The sequence below is a fragment of the Dendroctonus ponderosae genome, unplaced genomic scaffold (assembly GCF_020466585.1).
Source record: "Dendroctonus ponderosae isolate FM_Combo_2020 unplaced genomic scaffold, Dpon_F_20191213v2 Dpon_F_20191213_10, whole genome shotgun sequence".
Classification (NCBI taxonomy): Eukaryota; Metazoa; Arthropoda; class Insecta; order Coleoptera; family Curculionidae; genus Dendroctonus; species Dendroctonus ponderosae.
This window is the reverse complement of record NW_026017111.1, coordinates 6,518,392-6,542,293: the sequence shown is the minus strand read 5'-3', so window position 1 is coordinate 6,542,293 and position 23,902 is coordinate 6,518,392. Positions and strand designations below refer to the sequence as shown.

Sequence of the window (23,902 nt, the reverse complement as noted above, 5' to 3'; positions counted from 1 at the left end):
ACCACGACCATTTGACGACCTACTGGAGCGAGTGCTGAGCACAATCCCAAAACAGGATATGACCCGAATACGGCGAGACTTTAATGCAAAAGTTGTGASAGGGAGCCGTTAGACCAACCATAGGAGGACACAGTTTGCAGGACGRATTTAGCATCCTCCCATAACCTCYTTATTAMGTCAACAATRTTTGAACATCAGGAGATTCACAAACTAMCGTGAATATCCATCGTTGGGGAARCAAGAAACCAAGTGGACCATGTGTTAATGGATGCAAGGCACGACAGGMAATGTTCTGGATGTTAGAAGTTTCCGAGGTATGTGACCACCTCCTTGYTGCAGCCAAACTAAGGATATCAGCTCAGAAGTGTGGCAAAGCAGAAAAAGGCATTTGYGGAAGACCAGGMAAGCTTGGCGAATGCTCTGGAGACGCTAGAAACTTGCTCTGGTGCCAKGCATTACAAAAGGCCGTCATACATTAACCAAAAACATCATTTGAGTCAAACCTCGGACGAAGAAGAAAGGATGGTTGGACAGGGAGTGAGAGGAGAGAAAATTATACAAGAACCAAATGTGCAAACGAAGGAAGAATACAAACAGGAGGGAACGAGAGCTCGAAAACTTTAAGAAGAAAAGAGAGCACGAAATGACGACTAGATAACTTACAAATAGCCAGTTCGAACAATAGAGGTGGAACATTTCTTAAGGAAGYTAAAAACWTAAAAAGTGGCTTCAAACCCAGATCTYGTATTGWGGTGATTTTTTTTTGCRTTTSACTGAATCTAGTTCTATGTCATTGTTGTTCTTTTCAATCATGCAGAGCATGATGTTTGGGTTTGCATAAACTAGCTCCCTCTTTTTTCAAATTTGTTTCATGCAGTTCKSTAACRTTATGTTKCKGTTGCAGCTCCKCGATTTTTCTGCACTGTTTTCAACCACTGTTCCTTTACATTTTTGTCGCGTTTGGAATCCGTCAATTYCAAATAGCGTCGATTGTTCAGGGCTTCTACCTTCCAGGCTCTTCCCATCCTATTGTTTCCTGCTCCGTCTCAAWGAGTTCCAATTTTGTTCATGTGTTTTCGGTGTTCTCTTGGTGCTTTCTGCTCGTCTYTTGCACTGCTCCAAGCGCTATTTCTGTACTTTCTTGATTTTTTGAGCCTTTGAAGCCTTACTCTTAAGGTATAGCCACTAGGTTATGACACGAGCCTACGTCGCATCCTGGGCGGCGTAGTGTTTGTTGTGTTGAGGCGTTGTTTTTGGGTCTATTAGTTATTGCTATATAATCTATTTGTTTTCTTTCAACAGATCCCGATCTTGGGGCGCCTTTCAGGTATATAAATGTCCTCTTTGGTCGCGGGAACCAGGTGTTATTGATGATTGGTGTATTTTTTTGGCAGAACTGTATCAATACTAACGCAAGATCCTTCTCCTGTCCATCTGGTCTCACTCGTTCCCAGGATGTTCCATTTCATCCTCTTTATATTTCTTTCCGCGTTTGCCAGTTTACTGGCTTTGTACAACGTTTTGTACTGATTTTTACATTAACAGCTATGGCAGTGTATACTCAAGAGGATTTTCTATATTTCTTTAAATATGAAGAGTCACTAACACAGAGACAATTTGGAAAACTAAACACAAGTTTATTGCACAAGACCATGAAGATAACTTACCTTTGGAAGTAGGCGAAAGAAAAAGCAGATTGGCAATGGCAGCTCCAGTGTCGTGTCCAACAAGAGTGACCCTTGTAGGGTCGCCGCCGAAGGCGGCAATATTGTTTTTCACCCAGCGAAGGGCGGCGGTCACGTCCTTGATGCCCCAGTTGCCGCTGTCCGCTGCATTCGCGTCGCTGCTAGACTTCGTGCGAAGAAAGCCTGCAACAAAAGGAAACTGTTGCCATTTGCATTTCGCTACCACTTGATTGCACGAGTTGACTCGAAGTTATCGTTCCCCGGGGGGAGGTTTGATGGAGTGACAATCGAAGTACAGCTCCAATTAATCGATGGCCATTCCAGCATTGATGAGATATCCGCAAGATGTGTTCCTGCTGGGACTTGGAAGGACATTTACATTAATATTAGTCGGCAAGTTTGCCCGATAATTCCAAGAAACGTATTTGCGAAAATTGGGTTCCAAGTGCTAGTAATTAGGAACATTTGGGTTTGAAAAATGTTCGGGTATCGAGGAATTTTGATGGAAAATCGACACTAATAGGATTAATGAAATTTAATTGTACCTAGAAAATGAGGTGAATTTAAACCTTCTGGCTTATAAACATTTTCAGTAATTTTCGAACAAAAACCCACGAAAAATGTTCTAAAATATCTGCACCAAGTCAGGCACAAAAAAATTCGCGCTGTGCTTGACCTCTATGGTCAAGCATTAAAAGTCGTCGAACTCATCAACGGACGAACGGACGAAAAACAACAACTTTTTGACTACAAAGGATGGTCAGTTTCGTAAACCATACCAAAAAATGTACCGATTATAAGACAAATATCAAAAAAATGTTAGGGCAAAATCAACTTTTGCTAAGCCAACAGAGCAAATAATTCTTAAACAGAACGGTAAAATGCTGCCTTTTAAGTTATCACTGTTATGACTGATGTGCTCTTTATGGGCGTTCAAAAACTCGTAAAATTTCTTCCAGAAATAAAGAAAAGATGCGGTTGATGTGATATTTGTTTGCAAGAGTGACAAAGCTACAGTTTAAGTTTAAAATAGCATTAAAATCAGATGTATTACTCTACGCATCTTTGAGTGGAAAGTTTTTGAAAAACACACCCAGATTTATCTGAAAGGCAAAATGCCAGGCTTTAAAGTTGGAAAATCGGTCTAAAATCCGGAAAATCAGTTTTCTGAACTACTGCTCTTATTTGGAGCAAATATTTTAATCAACAGCAATTCAAAACAGTGTTCTTGAAAAAGTTGAAAAAAATTGAAAATAAATTCTCTGAAATATCACCATAAGCAGGATTGTTAAAATAAACTCATTCTTTACAAAATTCAGTGAAAACCAGCCTTTGGACTTTAGGAATTGTAAGTTCAGACTGTTTAAATCTAGAAATGTAAGAATACTCGACAAAATCTTGCAAAACACTTCTTACTTCCCGATTTGATTTAATTAAGCAACGTTTGCTCTAAAAATCGGCATCAGAATAAGCCGTGTAGTTTCTCAGTATTTAACGTGACAAATATTTGATAAACACATTTCGAATGAGTTGCCCGGAAAAATGCAATTTCAATCTTGGCTCGAATCAAAAACCAACGAAACTCTTTGACATTCAAGAATATTTATATTTATTAAAGCTGATGTAACAAAGCTCTTCAAACTCAATGAAATGAAAATGAGCTCCCAGTTTATTTTTACTACTTTGAATCATTAGAAAGACGTATTTTTCCATCAATTACATGCACGAGATGCAAAAAACCCCCAACTTTTATACAGGCCAAAAAAATCGGCCTTTATGCGTTAGCTAAATTAACGTTTATTCTGTAAGTTGCTGTTAGAATCACATTTCTAGCTGATCACCATTGTAAACGGCGTCTTTTAAATAGAATAAATCAAATGAGACGGAGACTAGTAAATAAGTATTTCTAAATTCAATGGCATGAAAACGAGATTTATCGGTTTTCACCATTGGAGGTGACGAACTTTTGCATCAAACACATCGAGCGGGATACAAGGAAATGCCATTCAACCTCTTCTTGGAATACGTGCCCGTAATGGAAAAAAAATTCGAGAACATCCGCATCTCTAGAGCTACTAAAATAACGCTTACTCTGTAAATCTCCGTGGTAATCAGCAGCATATTCACTTATCCCCATTCTATGAGGCCAATTTTTGGATCTAATGTATGGAATGAGATGCAAGAAAATGGAAATTCAAATTGCACAGTTTTAATGCAAACGTAATTAAAGCAAATTGCCACAGAAATATTTCTTCTGGAAATTAACGACAGAATGGGCTTTCTAACTTTTCAGTATTGTAAGTGGTGAATGTTTAATATCGAACTTCACGGATTTCAATTTTGTTTTGAATAATTTGTCAATAATCATCGACACTTTAACCAAAAGACCATCCAGAGAAGCCAAAACTTTCTAAATTCGCTGGCGCAAAAATGAGCTTTCTGTCTTATATCCACTGTAGATGACAAACTTTCCAATTAGGCACAGAGAGCGAGATGAAAAGTAAGGCAAGTTTATAGTTTATTCGGAATAAAAACTAATCATTGTTTAAAGTTAGGAAAAAATCAACCTTTCTAGAGTTACTAAAGCAACTTTTTCTCTGTAAATTATTGCTGGAAAGAGCTTTATTTTATCAATGTAAGAGGTGAATGTTTATGTAGCGGAAACAAAAATGTAGTTTCACTATTGATTTGAATAATTTGTCAAAAACCAACGAATTCGTAAGAGAAGGACTCATTAATAAGGAGTGATGAAGCAAGAATTTCGAAATTCTAGGCGTAAAAAGTTGATGGTTTATCACCATTGTAAATCATGAATTTTTAAATCAACCGAGATAATTTTTCAAGAGAATTGCAAGGAAAAAAGAGTTTACTTTAGAAATGAGCCAATAATAGTTAAAATCCGAATCTCTAATGTTACTAAAGTAGCGGTTGATCTGTAAATTGCTGCTTGACTCGCTTTTATATTTTACCATTCTTATGAGTGATGAACGATTTGAAAAATGCACTTTCAATCTTAATTTAAAACAAAAATAAACAAGTTTTAAAAGCAATTCACAAAAAGTATTTGGAAGCATAATGGCCCAAAAAATAGTTTTCCAGCTTATTATTATAGTACTGTAATCATGCGAGATGGGCGGAAAAGCAATTTCATAGTTTATTGTAAAAATGCGCCAATAATCTGAAAAGTTAAGACAAAATTCATTTCCCTAGAGTTATTAAAGTTCCGATTGTTCTGTAAATTTCCACCAGAATCACGTTTCCTCCTTATCACTCTTATAAGTGGTGAACGTTTGAATAAAATGTGCAGAATCAGATCGATCGAAAACGCAATTTCAACCTTAATTTGGATAATTTAACAAGAGCATACAAATTGAGAAAAAATGGCAGGTTTATGAACGGAAGCCTTAAAAAAACGTTCTGGTGGATTTCGAATCGTATTGCCGCAAAAATGTGCTGTCTAGACTTTAATCATTTTAAGTGATTGATTTTTGAAGAATCCAATACTTTGAAATGGAAGAAAGGACGCAATTTCGATCTTACTTTGCTTTATTTCATCAGGATCTTCCGGATTCTAGAAATTACCACCAGAGAGAATTTTTCAGTGTATCCTCATTCTCAAGTGACGAATTCCTGAAAAAAAAATTCCAAAAACCAACGAAAATTGAAACAAAACCATTCATAGGAGGAAGTAGAAAAAGAAAAAGAAAACTTATCAAACTCAATGAGGCAAAACTGAGCTTTCCAGCTTCTCACCATTATAAGTGGGGAATTTTTGAAGCAAATACCTCAAACGGGATGCAAAGAACGCAATATCAACCTTTGCATGGAAGAAGCGCCAATAACCGAACATTTTTGGCAGAAAATAGTATCTCAACGATTACTGAACAATTTCCTGTATAGAAACAATGCAACTTACAATATTAGTTTTTAAATTTAACTAAAAATTGAGGCAAATTGGACTAAATGAATATTTCCGTAACTAATAAAAGAAGATTGTCTCCATTAAACACCACAAAAACAGCTTCCTAATCTTCAGAATCTACTAAAAGTACACTAAAAGCTGGTGCAGTGCTTGCAATAAATCAAGTATTTTCCTGCAAAATGGCAAAAGACTCTGAAGAACATTGTGAGAGTTCTGTAATTGATCTGAGAATAATACGATTTTGGAAAATATACGAAAGTTTCAGTTCTAAACCGCAAGCTTGCAAAAGTTGTGAAAATCCGGGAGACCCGAGTTAGTTCGAGATCTTGGGCAATTTCTGTAAATTTCCATAACAAAGATGCATTTAAGAGAGAAAAGCCATCTCGTTTAGCAATGTTTAATAGCATAGTTTCCGGACATTTTTCTCCCAGACACATCCAGAACTGTTCCGGAATGTAACAACTGAGGCAAACTCCAAACAATTTATTATGTTACGAAATGTTTACTGCGAGTTGTTGTTGTTGGCCGAAAGTTCGACAATCAAACTTGATGCCATCAGGCTTAGAAAGTGGCTGCAACCGACTGGTACTCGAGATTTCATTGTGTTTTGCCCAATTTCCGTGCGAATTTCCGGATCATTTTCCAATTTGCCGGTCGATTCCTGGAAAAATTCAGCCGGCAGTTCCACGGATCCCGTGTGGACCTTCGAAATCCGGCTGGAAATGCCTGCAATTTCGCACAAAACAATTTTTCAACTGCCGGATGGAATTACCAATCAGAACCAGTGATTTGCATCAAAGGAGCTAGTAAATGTTTCAGTGTTTTCAAAGCGAATTCTTTGGCGATTTTAAATTGGCAATTGTTCAGATTCAAAATTTAATTTCAAAACATCTGTTTTGCTGCATTTTATAGGAAAATCACTCTTCTTGAGTCGAAAATGCCGCATACGGCAATTATTGTTCGCTGGTGAGATTCAGAACGCAGCACTAATTCGATACCAACGTGTTATTGGGAATCGAACAAAAACCAACACTTCTTGTTCGATGGATCTGTGAAATTCGTTTGAACTGCATCCATTTCCACGTTCAAATGTGAATTTTCATTGAACTGAAAAACCCCATTAACATTCGAATTATAACCACGTTCAATAAACGGTTTGTTTGCCTTTAATTGCGACATGGATGTCAATGTTGGTCGAAACTTGAAAAATTACTCAGCGCCCTTTGGATTTGGAATTTTCAGAAAATCGTTTAAATGGGAAAAACGGATCGCTTGTTTATTCAATATGGAGAATAGAAATTTGCGGTTATTTTCCTCTTTTATTGGTCAGATATGCGGTGGAAAGTTTTTAAGGTTGTGCGGCTACAATCGCATTATGTTTTTAATCCTATTTAGTATTTTTGGGGCGATCGGTTAGACGATAGCATTTGTTCGCTGGCAGCTAAAGATAAAACCGTAAATCTGCCAATGTGTACTTTGCTTTAAATCTAGGACGATTTTTGGAAGCTTGAATATTCGTCTTCTTGTAGTGATGAGCTGGACGACTTACTTGTGTGCCATTTTAAACAGGAAGCTCTCATTCATAGATCGCAATGTAGTCAATAATGTGCTGAACTTGGGTAAAATTTTCAATGTGGAAGTTGCATTTGTTCTCATTTTGTTTATGGTTTTCAGTTTATTATTGGAAATAATGAAATAATGTGGAAAGGGAGGGGGGCGTTTTTTCACTTTTTAAAGAGCAAATATTGCTGTCAACTGGTAGTTTTGTACATGTTGAATTTCTACGAGTTTCTTCAATTTTTGGTTCTTTTCCGAAATTTTAATGGCAAAATTGCAACTGATTTCTATCACTCACATTTCCATCCTGACAGAAGGATGTTTCTGAAGTTATTTGTTAAGCAACCCTTTTTCTATTAGTTTTCTAACGATGGATTCACTCTCACACTTTTCAAAAAAATTTTGAGCGGTTTTTTGGCCTTTTACCTAATGCCTGTTTTCCTATTTTTGCCAACCAAAATAATATTTTAGTCAAAAAAATAGCAAAACATCCAGGAGAATGTTGGTTTTCTAGCTCTGGAAATGTACATTTGGCTTTAAGCCAGAGTCGAGATCTAGGCACCTTTGAAACAAAACATTAAAGATAATTTTTCAGTTTAGTTTTTTGACTTTTTGAAATTCAGTGCTCAAAATAATGCTGAGTTACAGAGTCACAGATTTTTTGCATTCGAAAGATTTGTTGCTCTGTTAGTTTTCTAAATGTTGAATTTCTCCCGAATTCTATCAATCAACCGAAATATATAGAATTTTTCTTTTTATTTATTTATTATTTAATTAAGAACACTCCTTTATGTTCATTTCTCCATATGCTGATTTGCTATGAATTTTTTCTAGACAGTTGGTACGTTTTTGGCCTTTAACTTAATTTTGTTGAAAATTGTAACTCAAAATGGGGATTGAGCTTTCTAACTAAGCTAATATTTGCACGGATTTAAAAAAGAAAATTTAGCACTATTTTCTGCAAATGTAGACTTTTTCATAAATGTTCACTAATTTCCGTATCAATTTTAAGTATCACAGTCAATTTGCTTTTCAAAGGTGTCATAAGTTGACGATTTTTTGGCCATTTTATGAAGGAAATGGTCCTCTATTTTTCCTGCAAATTTTAATTTTGCTTCAAATCTAAGACGATTTGTGGTAAACATTTTCAATTTGACGAATTAAATTGTCTTTTCCTTCCACTTCATTTTAAAGGCATTTTGAAAAATTTGCCACCCAAAACTGTGATAAGATTTGGTTGGTTTAGATGCGCTTTGGAAAAACAAATGTTTTATTATCTGTTTTATAAATCTCATCTGTTTCTGAATCTTTCAATCTTTACTTCAATTTTGCTCGGTTGATTTGGCTTTTCAGCTAATTTCATTCGTACCTACTTTCCAACAATTTGCTCCACAAAATTGCGGAGAATTAAGAGATTTATTGGCTTTTTGACATTATTATTTTGGATTTTTGATAATTTTTGCGGATGAGATTAAAAGTACTTTCGAAAACTCAAATTTCTGCAGTTTTCCTTAAAGGTTTCTTCGAAAAATTGAGAAGATTGATTGATAAGACAGCATGTATTTCAACTACACATTTTTCAGCAATTTGAAAACTACGTTCAATTTGCTTTTAGTCCTGCAAAAGACGCTTTCGAAGAGACCAAACCACAGACACATGAGGTCAATCCCTAGACAAATTACTAAAACGAAATTGACAAATGCTTTGAAGAATTTTCCAACAAAATACAGAGGACAAAAAGCAAATCATTCCCAGAATAACTGCAAAACAGAAAAATGAAGACGTGAGAATAGAACAAGACCAAAAGAAATTTAATATTGAAAAGCAGAAAAGGAAATATAATAAAATTTCTTTTGAGGTTTTTAAAAACTAAGCACTCGAAACGATGTAATCAGGCCAGTTTGGTTTGTTCGCTTTTTAATAGAGGAAATTTTGCTCTCAACCAATAGTTTTGCAAATGTTGATTTTCTCTCAACGTTTATCCATATTTGGTATTTTCTTTCCAAAATTTTTAAGCGCAAACTTTAGCTGATTTCTATCACTGAGATTTCCAAGAATTTTTTATTTTATTTTTGATATTTTTGTAGTTAGAAGAATCATTTTCAATATATTCTAATGAGAAATTATTTATCCGTTTCATTAGTTTTCTATCTGTTGCTCTCTCCTTTCTATCTTCTGTCCACCTTTTTGGATCGAAAATTTGAAAAATAGTATGGAGAACATTGGAAAAAATGTCACTCAAAACTTCCATGTGCAAGAAAAGTTATTTTCTCGTCTTGTGACGAAGACACTGCTTTATCGGCTCTGGGAAGGCAGTATTTGCTTGAAATATAAGACGGTGAAACACGGAATTGCCTTTAAGTGCCTATAGAGAAATGTTCCTAATTTTTGCACTCGAAACATCGATGAGTTCAAAAGCTGATTTGTGGACCAAGTTTGTTTTTTTTTGGTCTTTTTGGTAAATTTTGATTGTTTTTAATTTATTGCACAATTCCCAAATTTGAATATTAAAGCTTATTCTTGGATCTCATTTAGGTTTCTTTTCCACACTCAGTTAACAAATTATTGACGTTTTCGAGGACGCATTCTTTTTGTAAATATTAATTTTCTCCCGAATTTTGAAAATCATTGGCAACTTGTTAAATTCGAAAGTAAAAAATCAGAATTTTGGTCGGTATTTTAACTGATTTCATGCCACCCACCGAATTTAAACGTTTGCTTACAGCCCAGTTGAGCAACAGCTTCCAAATTTTTATTGGCATAAATTTTCGTTTTCTCCTAGTTTATCATCATTTCCAATTCGAAAACAGATGCTCAATTAAAATTGTATCATTCGAAGTACAAGCGGGTGTCTAAAATCGATCACTCACTGAATCCGTTTGGGGCAACGCACTGAACCAATCAATCAATCAATCGGGATTTGCCCCCCCGAAAAAAACTTTAAGCACGGAGCAATTAATGGAGTTTCCAAAGCCGACAAGCCTGACTGAAATGCGTCCAACTTCTGGATGAGGGCATTATCTAACGAAGTTGACTACGTATGCAGGATGGCGTGAATGGAGCTCCCTTACACTACGGCTTAAGCCTCCGGGAGAATCAATCTCGAGGCAAAAGTGCCCATTTTTACAACGTGGGAATGTATTATCCAGCACGTGCGGTCCATGGTTTTTGCCGATTTTATCCGGGAAGAAAAACCGTCTCCTTGTTCGGCCCGAGGAATATGAATCGGTGCATATTCTCCTCGGTGTATATTTCATAAATTCCCCGGAGCCGGGAGAGATACGACGGGAAAGAAACAAATGGGGGCTAGACGTGGGTCAATGTTCATTCGCTAAATGGGTTTTATGGTGATAATGAGCAGCATTTGAGCATTAGCTGGTATCGATTGCCGTCCGCTCCATTACCCCAGTGTTTCCGTGGTATCGAGGAGTTTTTTTGGTCGGAAAATGATTTATTTGCCCTAACAAGGCACTGAATTCGGCCGCAACACAATGAAAAGTTCGGTCGCAGAACAGATTCCAATCTTTTTAATTTCACCCCAGTTTCTTCCCATTCTCCTTCGGAAGTTGCGTTCTCCTTATTCGGTTAGCAAAAAATGTTGTTTGCAAACTTTCCACTAATTGCTGCCTGCCCATTGGCTGGCGAAAGTTCGCAAATTGTACATGTAAAATAGGGATCTAAGGGCTCAGAATTGCATCTGCTGGCTAGTTGTCGAGCGCATCCAGTGCATCCAGAGCAGCCCGGGAACAATTAAGCGCTTTTTCCGGGACTCGCTCCCGACTTAATGGACGAATTAAAACTTCCCATCCACAGAGCAATTATTACGCCGCAAGTTTTCCATTTCATCCCGCGTGTTTTGAGACGCCAAATTAAAAACTAATTATCGTCGAGGCGCCTCTAAAAATTAACGTTCTCAACTTTTCTAATTGAAAACGCTTTATTTGCCTAAGCGAGCTCACATGCTTTGCTTTAATTAAAGTTCCTAATCGAAATTCACTCACTCCGATGAGTTTCTTTCTCGTCTTTGTCCAGTTGCAGAGAGGTTTTTGAACAAAGAAAAACTCGAGAAATTGCGATTGATTTCAAAGTTTTCCCATGCCTTTGGTTTATTTTGCGTAAAACGGACATTTGGCAATAAATTCAAGCTTAGATAAAGCAACAGTGTGGCTTTTGCATCTGCTCGCCCGGTAAACTAAGTTCGGATGACGTGATTTTCACGTCATATTGTTCTGTATTGTATTGTTCTAACTTTTACGTATTATAAGAGCAGTCGAAAGGATGTGATTTTTGGTCCTGCTCCCTACCAAAGTTTTGAGTTATTATTTTGTGTGCAAATATTTTACAATCGTTTTGAAACGTTTCGCTCCAATGCTTTATTTTCTATATGCATCCCATGTTAGAGCCGATTCGAATTATAGTTTCGTGTAATTAAATCAGAATTATCTAGCTTTCAGGTGAGCTGAACATGCTTAGTTTATTTAATTGAATTATTTTAGACACTTTCAATTAGAAAAACAACTTTTTTTTCATGTACCTACACAAGGTTTTTTTCAATCGTTTACAAAGTTTCAATTCTTTTAATGTTATTATCACTGATTTTATTATTTTAGTCAAATGGTTATTTTGAATCCAGACGAAACACAACAAGTAAAATTTTGGTTGTTTTTTGCTCTCCGACTGCGTCGTTTATAGGCGTAATTTCACCGTGGCATATTGACACGATAATCACGTCGATTTTCAGGCAACTGGTGACTTCGACGTACATAACCACATATTTACGTGGTTTTTACGTGCGCACGTGTGCTGCCAGCTGGGAACGTTATGCGAACGTTATACATAACCTTAAGTTTCCTAGTTTTCCTATTTACTAACTCAGAAAATCCGTTTTAGTCAATAGAGAGTGTTCGGATGTTTGCACACATCTCTTCAATATTATATATAATATAATTTAAAAATTCCCTGTTCTAAACTAAACAGAGAGTGTCCCGATTATAGTTTAATTTGAGGAATAACCGCTCAAGGCAAGGCTTTCGGAGATTATCGCAACTTTTTAATAAAGGAAGGATATAAAAGTAGCCATTAAATATTATATTAAAACCGCGAAAAAATCGATTACTTATTACTTAGCCAATTATTGGTCAAACTTGTCGTTTCAGGGTCACTTTATGAAGGTCCTTTTGAGGTTCTTTTTAAAGTACACTCGTTCTGAAGCAGTTTGGGCAAAATTCTTGATTTCTCCATTATTTTTGATGAAACGAACACGCGAGCCGTTTCTTTAAACACGCATTTAAACACAAAACTGAAAATCCCTGCTGTTTTTTGCAGTTAAATCGTGTTTTAAACACTAAACAATTTGTGACTCGAGAGGCAAATTTGTCGCTGAGATTCATTAAAATTTAGCTTTTTGCAAATCGATAGTCAGAGCGCAATTATTTGCCGTTATATAAAGTTGTAAAATTTTTTAAGTATTTTTTTCGTAAATTTACAATAGGTAACATAAAACGTTTTGTGCAGTTTGGGAACACCCAGGTTGCTTTTAGGTTTATCCTAAAAGTAATTTGGTCTGTTCCTCAGCACTTTCACGAGCGCATTTGTTCGCCTTATGGTGCGTCCAGAACTAACGAGCTGAACCCGAGCCGAGCCTGAGCCGCGGCAAAATTCCTTTGATGTTTCGACAAAACATGGACAGAAAATGGATCGTTTGTCGTTGTGGTGTCGGACAGACACTCAATTTTCTGTCGGTGTTTTTATAAATTACGAACAGAATTTTACTCGTTAACTAGCCGCTCGTAGTTTGCGTGATTTTAAAGACTTTTTGTATTTTGAAGGCTTTTTGTGGCTTTGACAGCGGTTTTATTAAAAAAAAAAACGCCTTAGGAACAAGTACGCATTTGTCTGCAACAAGAAAAATGGCATATTTGGCGTATTTTGATTGATTTTCAACAGTATTTATTGCTTTTTCAATTACTTATTGATAGTATTTATTACCGTTCGTATGCTTTTCGGCTCTTCTGGAAAACTTCTGTTCGCTTCGGACGAACGATTCAGCACGATCTATGTGCCGCTTCTGAAGCACGGAATTGTTGGAACGCAACTACCAGAAATGAATCTCTGCACGATTTTGCCTGATTTTCAAAAATATTTATTAGATTTGGAATTATTTTTATATCTTCTTTATCACTTTTACTCAAAAGAACGAATCTTTCAAATCATGTCCTAACTGCTCTGACGTCACGAGTAGCCGGTAAGATACCACAGAATTAGAGTAGGCGGGCGTTCACTCACTCTCACAGCGAAATGGTCCTCGTCCCTAATTTTTGTGGTTTTCTCAGTACACGAACCTAAGGAATCAAAACGCGTCTTTTCTTCGTTGTATTTTGTATTATTTTCAAGGGTATTTATTGGGGTTTGAATGCTCTTCGTGTCTTCTGCCCTTTTACTGACAAGAACGCCTGTGAAGGCGAGCACGCATTTGTTCGCATTGGAGGAACGCAACAACCGAAAATAACTATTTGACATATTTTTTATGATTTTCTAGACTATTTAATGCATGTCGAGTGCTTTTCGTGTCTTCCTTAGCACTTTGACCCAAAAGAATACCGCCACGGCAAGCAAGCATTTTTGCCACAGACGAGCGCAACGAACGTTAACGAATATTGAGCATGTTTTGCATGATTTTCAAGTTGACAAGTCAACAGTATTTAATGGATGTTGAAGGATTTTCGTGCCTTCTTCAGCACCTTTGCCCAAAAGAACGCCCCTCAAAGCAAGCGCCTACTTATTTTGAATGATTTGCAAGAGTATTTATGGATTTAGAGTTCTTTTTGTGTTTTCGCCAGCACTTTTACGAAAAAATGTTCTTGAAGGAGCGCATGCACTTACTTTCAACAGAAGAATGAAACGAACGTTAACAAACATTAATATATTTTGCATGATTTTCTGATACTGAACAATATTAACTGGATTTTTCATGATTTTCGAGGAAGGCGTGCACGCATCTATTTGGAACAGACGAGCGCACCGAACGTTACCGAAAATAATGGCTTTTGAATGCTTTTCGGGTATTTTTCAGCATTTTTGCACAAAAGAACGCCCCTAACGCCAAGCGCGTATTTGTTCGCATTAGAAGAACGCACACGAATCCCCATCAATAGTATTTACTAAATTTAAACTGCTATTCGTGCTTTTTGAGAACTTTTACTTAAAAGAACTTCCCTGAAAGCTTGCACGCTTTTGTTCATATTGAACGATCGTAACGAATGAAAATGAATTTCAAGCCCATTTTGGGTAATATTGAAAAGTATTTTCTGGATTTTAGGATAAAAGGGCTAACGCGAGGCATAGGAAGGACGTAACAAACCGAAATGAATATTGGATGTATTTTGTCTGATTTTCAAGAGTATTTAATGGATTTTCAGTGCTTTTCGTTCTTTCCTTAGTACTTTAACTCAAAAAAATGTCAGCGAAGGAGAGCACGCATTTTTTTGCAACCGACGAGCACAACGAACGCTAACGAACATTGATATATTTTGCATTAATTTCAACAGTATTCAATGGATTTTTATTGTTTTTCGTGTTTCTGTCAACCCTTTTGGGGCGACAAAAACTAGAAAATATTAATAATTTACTTATTTTGTATTATTTTAAAGATAATTTAATGGCTTAATTTTTTTTTCGTGTCTTCGTTAACAGTTTTACTCAAAATAATGCCGGTGAAGGCGCGCATGCATTTAATCTTAACAGAAGAACGCAACGCATATCAATATATTTTACATGATTTTCAACAGTATTCAATGGATTGTAAATGTTTTTCGTGTTTTTGTCAGTCCTTTTACTAAAAAAAAAACTAAAGGCGAGCACTCATTTATGTGCATTGGAAGAGCGCAACAGGAAAAAATTAATATTTGACGAACTTTGTATGCTTGTTAAGAGTATTTAATTTATTTTGATTGCTTTTAGTGTCTTTGTAAGCACTTTCAGTTTCAAACAAATTAGCGTGAAGGCGCGCACGCATTTATTTGCAACGGATGAGCGGAACGAATGTTAACTAATATTGGGCATTTTTTGCATGATTTTCAATCATGTTTTTTCGGTTCGTGGTTTTTTAGAACTTTTACTCAAAAGAAAGTCCCTGAAAACTCGCATGCGCTTGTTTGCATTTGACGAACGCAACGATCGAAAATTATTAGCGTATTTTACTTACTTATTATCCTGTATAGTAGGTATTTCTAGGAGGTTGAATGCTTTTTGTATTGTCTTCAGCCATTTTACTCAGAAGAACTTGCCTAAAGGCGAGCGTGCATTTGTTGGCATCGGACGCACACAACGAGCAGAAATTGGTCACATTTTGTATGATTTTCAAAAGTATTTATTATGTTTCGAATGCTTTCCGACTGTTACTGAAAAGAACGCTTGGAAAGGTGTATTCGTTTTCTTCGGCACATTTGCTCAAAAGAACACTCCTGAAGGCGTGCACGCATTTGTTTGCAACGAACGAAAATGAATCAATCTTGTCAAATTTTGTAAGAGTTTTCGGCCTTATTTCATGAACGATCCAATATTTTTTTACTCAAGCTGTTTAATATCAAGTGCAGTCTCATTTAGTTAGAAGAACCAAATACTTGGAACTTCCTTGTCTTCAAGCGACAAGTTTACCGCAATTATTTAACGAAAACAAGCGGTTCTTATTTAATTTGACAACTAATTTGTAGGAGTAAACTTTCGTCCGAAGGGAGCGAATCCCGTAAAACTGTCCAAAATTGAAATACAGCAGTTTTGAGTGAAAAACTGAGAAGCTGAAGTTTTTCCTCAAAAGTTTTCCAAGAAGTTTCAAGCAGATGTCATCATCCTGATGCCGCACGAGCACAAGACAACCCGTTAAAAAATTTGCAAAAAGTTTTGCAATTTTCCACAGACAACTATTTGAAATTACGGACCAAAACAGGGTGTTGACTAATACAAAATTGCAAAAATTACTCAAATTAACAAAAACTAACCCACATTCATACAACACGTGGCTGAGAAGAAATGAAGTACAAATAAAATATGGAATTTACAACTGACATGCTCGAACTTTCCTATGGATTCTTATGAAAAAGTAGTGAATAATTGTCTTTCAGATGAGTACGTTTTCAGCTTCGAATGCCAGAGAAATGGAAATTAGAATTTAACTTAAAATTGCTGTTAAAGCAGCGGCGGCTCCTCAATAATGCGACAGAGAAACAGAAGAACCTTTAACTACTTAATCGCTTCAAAAAACTGTTTGCCAGAGACGCACGCACCAGAAATTAAAGAATTATCGGCGATAATATTATTTAAGCGACATCGTCTGTATAGGAAATTTAATTGGTCGAACCTTTGCCCCACTCTTTGCTTCTTGTGACAGTTCGGTGTACATTTAGTCAGTGCACGTTTCGCACGCCACCATACAACCATATATTGTAGTCCGGGAGCTTAGGATTTTCTCCGGCGCCTGGGAAGTCAAGGGGACGACCAAACGGATACAGCTGTGCTCTGCCGAGCAGAAAACCTAACAAAATTAAAGTGCAGAAGAAACAGGAATTAGGGGAAGAGAAGTAAGGGGAGTCAACCGAATTAGAAGCTAATGTTTTGATGGAGAATGTGATTGTAATTGGAAGACGATGGACTGGCGCGAGTTGAACTGAGAAGAAACTGACTTTGGATCATCCTTGAAGGGGATGAGGCAATAAAAGGACTAATTAATCTATTGAGGACGGGATTTTCAGAAACCTGTGCAGAAATCAGGCTCCGATTGGCCGGAAGTTGGTAGGGAAGACCAGGATCTCAGCAGCAGTGATGTGGATTTGATAGATTGCATGGTGGACTGGCGAGGAAATGGAGTGGTTGAATATGGAAATGATCCGAAAGGAAATGATGTCAACAGATATGTAAAGGAATGGATTTGAACAGAAAAAAAATGTGCGAAGAATAAGACTCTATTTTCCTCCACCGCTGTTGTTTAGAAGATGGATTTAAAGCCCCAAAAATTATCATGCACTTGGAGTTTACGATCGGTTAGTGATGAGGCTCATTTAGCTGTGGGGCATGGGATCATCACTGACTGAGAATTTCGAGAAAATTCTTCGATTATTCCCTCAACCATTCGCAATGTGTGTTCATGCTCTTCTATCGCAATTTTCAAATTGTTTATTTACTTAGAAAATAATCTAGCTCACCGTCACCCAGTATAGGACAGGGATAAGTAAAAACCCGTGGAGTTTTTCCACTTTTTCATACAGAAAACAATATTTATTTGCCATTATCGGTCCGACATAGACGTCACCGCAGATATTTCCAAAGAACTCCCGTTCAGAAATCGTCAAATCCTCATCGACAGCCTAATGGGGTCCTAAGTGACGGGACATTGTGATGTCGCCTGGAATTCCCTGCCGATAGACAGTGGGACAAAATTCAAAGACAAAAATTGAGCACTGGAGCAAATTTCCAGAGTTCATTTGCTACCGAAGATGCTGGAAAAAGCGACTAGCTATTTGACCAAAAATTTGCCCAGTATAGCAAAAGTCCTACCCCATCTGGTGGTCAACCCTCCCAGGTTTTATCCCGTTGGGTTTCTGACCAATTAAGTTTGTATGAAGGACGATGAAAAATCAGCAAATTCAGCTTCTGGAAAGCCAAGCATTCGAGTCCGTAGACCAAACGCTCCTCCACCCAGAAGTGCAACTACCCAGACTCTGTCTGGTTGGCATTTTGAGAAACTCATTTCTTAAACTTACGTTGAGCACACACACATTGAGAAGAGCCTGTTAGCAACCACTTGGTCAGGGCTCACGAAAATAACCAATTGATCTGCAGGAATGTAAAATCTATAGATCTACGCTCTATCGAGTGGTGGCAGATCCTATTTTGTTGGAATTGTGAGAAATTAATTTTCAAACTTACGCTGACCCCGAGTGAGCGAGTTTACAAACACTCCAGATTGCAATTGTTGTTGCAAAATAAATTGAGTTGCCAGCAAGTATCTTAAGGATTTTGTATGTTGTCCCACTGGCTGGATATCACATAATCATCAAAATAAAGCAGAACATTGATGGCAAATTCGAGAGCAATCAGCCTGCCAACATATTGGAGTGACACCTTAAGAGATTTTTTTGGCTTGCCGCTTCCCTGCAAATCATCATCTATCTGATGGCTTCCAGTTCTACGGAAGCGGGCGGTTGAAAATGTGTGTCTCAAAAAGGAGATGGTGTCCTGGATCCCAGGAAAGCATATAAAAATAAAGATTCTGTGCAAAGTTAAATCGTCAGCAAACCGAATGTTGCGATTAAGCACATGCAATATTTGGCTCAAACAGATAGAGTCTAATCCGAAACCCACTCGCAGGCAACACGATTAACTGGCAAATGGGGATTAGATCCGTTTTGTTTCGCTTATTAACATCCAACGGGGGAACTGAAGTTACAGAACGTTTCGAGCCGGGAGTTTGTCTTAGATTAGTTAACAACTCCCGGCTTGCCGAAGCCGGAATACGCCCAGGAATTAGAGCATCAGGCGGTCTGGATGCAACAGTCATGAATATCGTCACATTTCCAGACGTCGAGGCACCGGGAAAATCAATCGCGAATTATCCGGAACGATTCGGAAAAAGTGCCTGTTCAGTCACTGGGGATTCTCAATGGGAATCGGGACCGACGTCTAAGAGATGAGTGATTTATTGTGCCGGAAACGGGATTTTTACGCATATGTCGGATCCAATTCGCCCGCTGATGCACGTTAGAATTTGCAAGGAGGGATTTATTCACACAATAAAAGCGAATAATCGACTTGGCAATTTCCCGGTTGACAATTGATCGTAATTGAAAAAAGCACGTTTGCTTAGAAAACATTTAAAATCATGCATCGAAACTTTGGGTGAAGTTTAGCCTTCAGTGGGTAGTTTCTTGTAGGATTTCCAAATATCTACCTCTACTGAGAAGCTGATCTAACTGCCTGTTAACCACCTTTGCGCACGTTTTAGGGGGAGAACCGCATATTAGTCCAGGAGCAAATTTTGACCGCCACACGCTGAAACACTCGATGTGCTAGAAATTCATGGGTGTCCGATAATAAGTACAGGAGCATTTTTAGATCGCCTCCCATTGAGGCACTTTCTTGGTGAACTCAGTCAAATGGAAAGAGCCTTAATACTTTTACATTTCTCGACGGATTTCCGAAGCCGGTAAAATTGCCCAGTAAAATATTTTCGGGCATCTTTGTTTAAAAGATTCGTAATAATCCAGGAGCAAGCTCAAACCGCTATAAATTAGGACACTGTTTTAAATTTATAAAGTGGAAAACAGTAACATACTTGATTATTGCTTTGAAGATTGCTGGAAGATTGGTTCCTTTAACGTTCTTTGCGCATGTGCTGAAGCAAATTTAAGTCGCTAATTGCTTTATTCGCAGTAACGATTCAGAACTGGTTCAGAACTGGTCGCATGCGCGAAGAGTAATTCGGTGATGCCGGTAAAAAAATTACTAGTTCTGAACCGAAAGTTCTATGTTCGCGGTACAGTAAGAACTGGTTCAGAACACGTTTGTTAGGGGTTCCAGCAGTTCTAGGATTAAAGGAAGGATCAGTGGTTCTGACAAGCGCAGAACAAACAAAACATGAGGTTCACACCGACATTTCCTGCAGCCTGAGAGTTAAAGTGTTAGAGGCTGCAGATTTGAAGTAATTTGAATAAACTTGCGAACATACAGGGTGATTCAAAATTGGCGCCATTCCGTTTAAGGGGTAATTGGGGCTTACTTGGAAGGTACGAGAAAAACATTGAAATTTTTTTTTCGATAATTTCTTGAAGATATTAACAGTTGGAAATCGAATTTCAACTTTGTTATTAAGCATTATTTTGGAAGTGTTCCATGTTTAATTGTTAGCATATTGGAATACTTGGAGCACTCAAAAAGGAAAATTACGATCTTTGCTTCAAATTACGACAATTTTTGATATTACAAAAGTTCTCTTATACACATTAAACCAATGGATTACTGGACACCGGTATAAATTGAGCAGGAGTTAATAACCGAATACGAGAAGCTGCTCGAGAAGAGTGCATAATAAGGCACTTGTTTGGAGTTACAGACTCAAATGTATGTTTTTGTAATTTGCAAACAAATTAATAATTCAAGGTTTTGAGTTTCAAATTAGGTTCCGTAATTCAACGATTCCTGTCAAATTTACCGTTTATCCTTGTCTATCTCATTGTCAACTTTCTGTATAATTCCATAGTTACCGGAGTTTTAAATAATTACGAAGCAACAGGTGTTTACGTAATGTTAATTAGGCAAATTACCTTGAAAAACATTGTTGCCGTTTTTCTAATATAGTTTTTTGCAAATTTCTCAGTTTTTAATAACAATTATTTTTTTATTATTTTTTCTGTACTCCTAAAACACCGCCAGACAACACCTCCAGAGAAATGACGCCAATTTTGAATCACCCTGTATGTAGGCAATTCCAAGATTATTTTTACAATGGCGTTCTGATCAAAATTAGTTAATAAAATGCAATATAAACATAAATAAACTCAATAATTCTATCTTATTCGAATTAATCAAAAACTGCCACTTTTCGGCACAGATCATAAGGAAACTCGTCAAATCCGCTTTTCAAACTTCTCACAAATTTTACCCGCGGCGTGAAAAAGTTCAAACGCCGCCGACTTTAAAAAAACTAAAACTTAACTTGCGCCTAAAACTAAGTAAAACTAAGTTTTTTTTATTTTTCTATTTTCAACTATCGCTCCATTGGTTTATGGGCTCCTTATGGAGGTGATTTATTTCGATCCATTTACTTTGCTAGAGAAAAATCAACACAAAAATGTTTTATTGTATAATAATTTGTACAACACTTTTAAGTTTAAGAATTATTAAGTTTTTTATGTTTATATCGCATTTTTTGCCTCAGGGTGAATGGAAACAAAGCCATAAATTTGAATTAAGAAACGGGATGCAGACAAGAGGTACAGATACAAAGAAAATGCAGGTCAAATCCAGCAGATGTAAGATCTTGCGTTTGTACAGTGGCATTGTTTAAATTAATTAATTAAATGCCATAAAAAAACTTCAATAACTCTTTTTTATTAAAAATAATCAAAAACTGCCACTTTCCACAATGAAACCATAGTCATAAAAACACAGCAATTCCGTCTTTCCACTTTCGCTTTATTGCATTTCAGTTTAGGGAAATAACTGTTGGGCACAAAGTAACTAAAATCCTGTTGGTCCTATTAAAAGGTCGTTCCAAAAACGTTCGCAGAATGAACCGAGCCTGCGCTCTAATTCGGTTCGTTATTGGTTCTAAACCGATTCTAAATCGCTGCCACGAAGAAAGCTAATATTGAGATGCTGATTGAACCAACTAAAGTGGGTGCACTTTTAATGAAGTTGGATTTTAGTTATTTTCACGCCCGTTTGGTTATAGTCCAAGAGCAAAGACTGCAAATTATCAAAACTGGTCCTTCAGTTTAAAGTTTAAGGTACAGAAGCGTTTCAAATTGAGTATTAAATATAAGAAAAACAAGGTTTTCTACCAGAAACCTAATGGCAAAAAGCGTACTTACCTAAGACGCCGAGTCGATAGTTGATGGTGACAACAATGACATGCCCATAAGAAGCCAACACACTGCCATCGTATGGATGTCCAGCGCCCCATTCGAAACTTTCCCCATGCAGGAACATCAGGACGGCATATGGAGCTTCAATGCCGCGATTTCCTGCCGAAAAAAAATCATCCACACTGAAAATATCCGTTAAGTCGGCGAGTTTCGAAGATTGTTTTATGTATTTCCCGACAGCAGCCAAGTTGCGTCCAAGAATCCCTAAGCGGATTTAAGTTTTCCGCGTTAGAACCGCGGCGATTTCCTTCCTATCCGGTGGTTTTCCAGAAAATTGGATTAAACGCTCGACGCTTATGGGGAATATTGTAATCCCGACTGCTAGTGAAAGATTCAATTCAGTTCTGCCAGGATTATTGACTGGAAGCTCGATTTAAAAAAAATGCTAGTTTCCTCCATTCTAGGGCACGCTTTACACTGGTAAAACCACGCCAAAATCCTCCGGAATGGAAGTATCCATTTGCAGGCTGAAAGGGCCCGCGGGGCCCAAAACAGACGTATGAATTAGCATCGGAATAAACACTGGAACATAATCGTGGAAATTTAAATTCAAATGAATACAACATGGGGACGAGATGTCGTTTCCAGGCCGGTTCGTTTCGAAAAGGCCCTCAACGTCGATTAGCTTAACAAGCTTGACGTTATAGGGATTGGAGGATGCTTTTTCTAAGCCGGCTAAAAGCTTCTGGATCTCTAAGCGCTGGGGGCACTTGCTCTTGTTTTCAGCCTCAACTCACTATACATGTTTGAACTCGCTAATCTGAGCTTTAAATCGTCCGTGTTAAAGAGCAAAATCAATAGATTTACGAGGCAGGAAAAAAGGCAGAAAAAGTCAGCGATTTATTCGGCAACGAACACAAGTCGACCAAATGCGCTTAGTACAAAGAAATGGATGACGTTGTAAAGCTGTTTACGTTATGGCCCTTTTTACTTTAATGGTGCTTCTATATCGCGAGTAGGAACATCAAAGTTGCGGATTTCGTTGCCGGCATGTGACCGATATGGCTGTCGACGATCACTTCAGGCCAATTTCTTTACATCATTAAATATTAAAAGAAGATAGTGGCTTTGTAGAACTGTAAAAAACATGCCCATTAATAGAGAACATGAAACTTTTCAGAAAATCCCCACCACTAAAAAGCATTTTTTGCAACAATTCTCTTTCTAATGCAGTCTTCCGCATAAAAATCAGACTGATATAAGTTATTTTTTTCAGAAAAGTTGCCAGTTCTATTTGTTTTGCTCATGAGCCCGCAACTTTTCAGGAAATCGCCAATATTAAAAGTCCCTGTTTTTAGAAAAAGTCTGCTCTCTTAATGCAGTTTTCAGCATAAAAATCGCAGTGCTGCTTTTGAGAAAATGTTTAGGACGCCCTGCACAATTTTAGCTTCTTGCCATGAGCGCTATTTCTTTTGTTCATACCTAAGCTGATTTTCAGGCAATCGCCACTGTAGAATAGTCGTTGCTTAGTAGAATCCTTCCGCTTTTCAATGCCGTTTTCTGCATCAAAATCAGACTGAGCCAAGTGGGGTTTCCAGAAGCTGTTAAGGGCACACTACACCTTTTTTTGCTGCGCAACTTCCCCAGTTTTAATGCTATGCTAAGTCAGATGGGAATGTTTTATCGAGTTATTCAGCAAGGTTATGTTTGAAAGAAAAAATTGAATCAACTAGATTCAGGTGTGGCTGAATTTATTTTATTTGCGTGAGTTGATCAACTTTGCCAGTGCTTCCATAGAACACCCTGGCCATGTCACCTCAGATTGGCCTATGATCGCATAGATTTTGCCACAAACGCCGTTTAAAAATGCAGTTCTGGCGTTGAAACAGCTATATTCTTATGTGGTTCTGATGACTGAATTGGCTTCATTTCTCCTGTTTTCTAATGTAGTTTTCTGAATAAAAATCAAACTAAGCTAAGTGGAGCTTTCAGAATACGTTCCGAAAATCTACATCATTTCAGTTTCATGTCATGGCTAACTTAGCTCCGATTATTTTGCTGATAACTCAATTATTTTTCAAGCAATCGTCAACACAAAAACACCATTTTTTTCGAAAACTGGCTTTGGCTCTTTCTACGGCATCTTTAGGCGCAAAAATTTG

The 23,902-nt window shown here is 37.3% G+C and overlaps 1 protein-coding gene across 1 annotated transcript in view; it reads right to left on the bottom strand.

Annotated features, from left to right (window-relative positions):
- LOC109535267 (neuroligin-4, X-linked) overlaps positions 1–23,902 on the bottom strand; it is a gene marked incomplete at its 5' end in the record, with an annotated part of 206,712 nt that overhangs the window by 28,717 nt on the left and 154,093 nt on the right. The window contains 2 exon segments of the mRNA XM_019901156.2: positions 1,668–1,868; positions 21,747–21,899. Coding sequence (XP_019756715.1) covers positions 1,668–1,868; positions 21,747–21,899 — 354 coding nt within the window.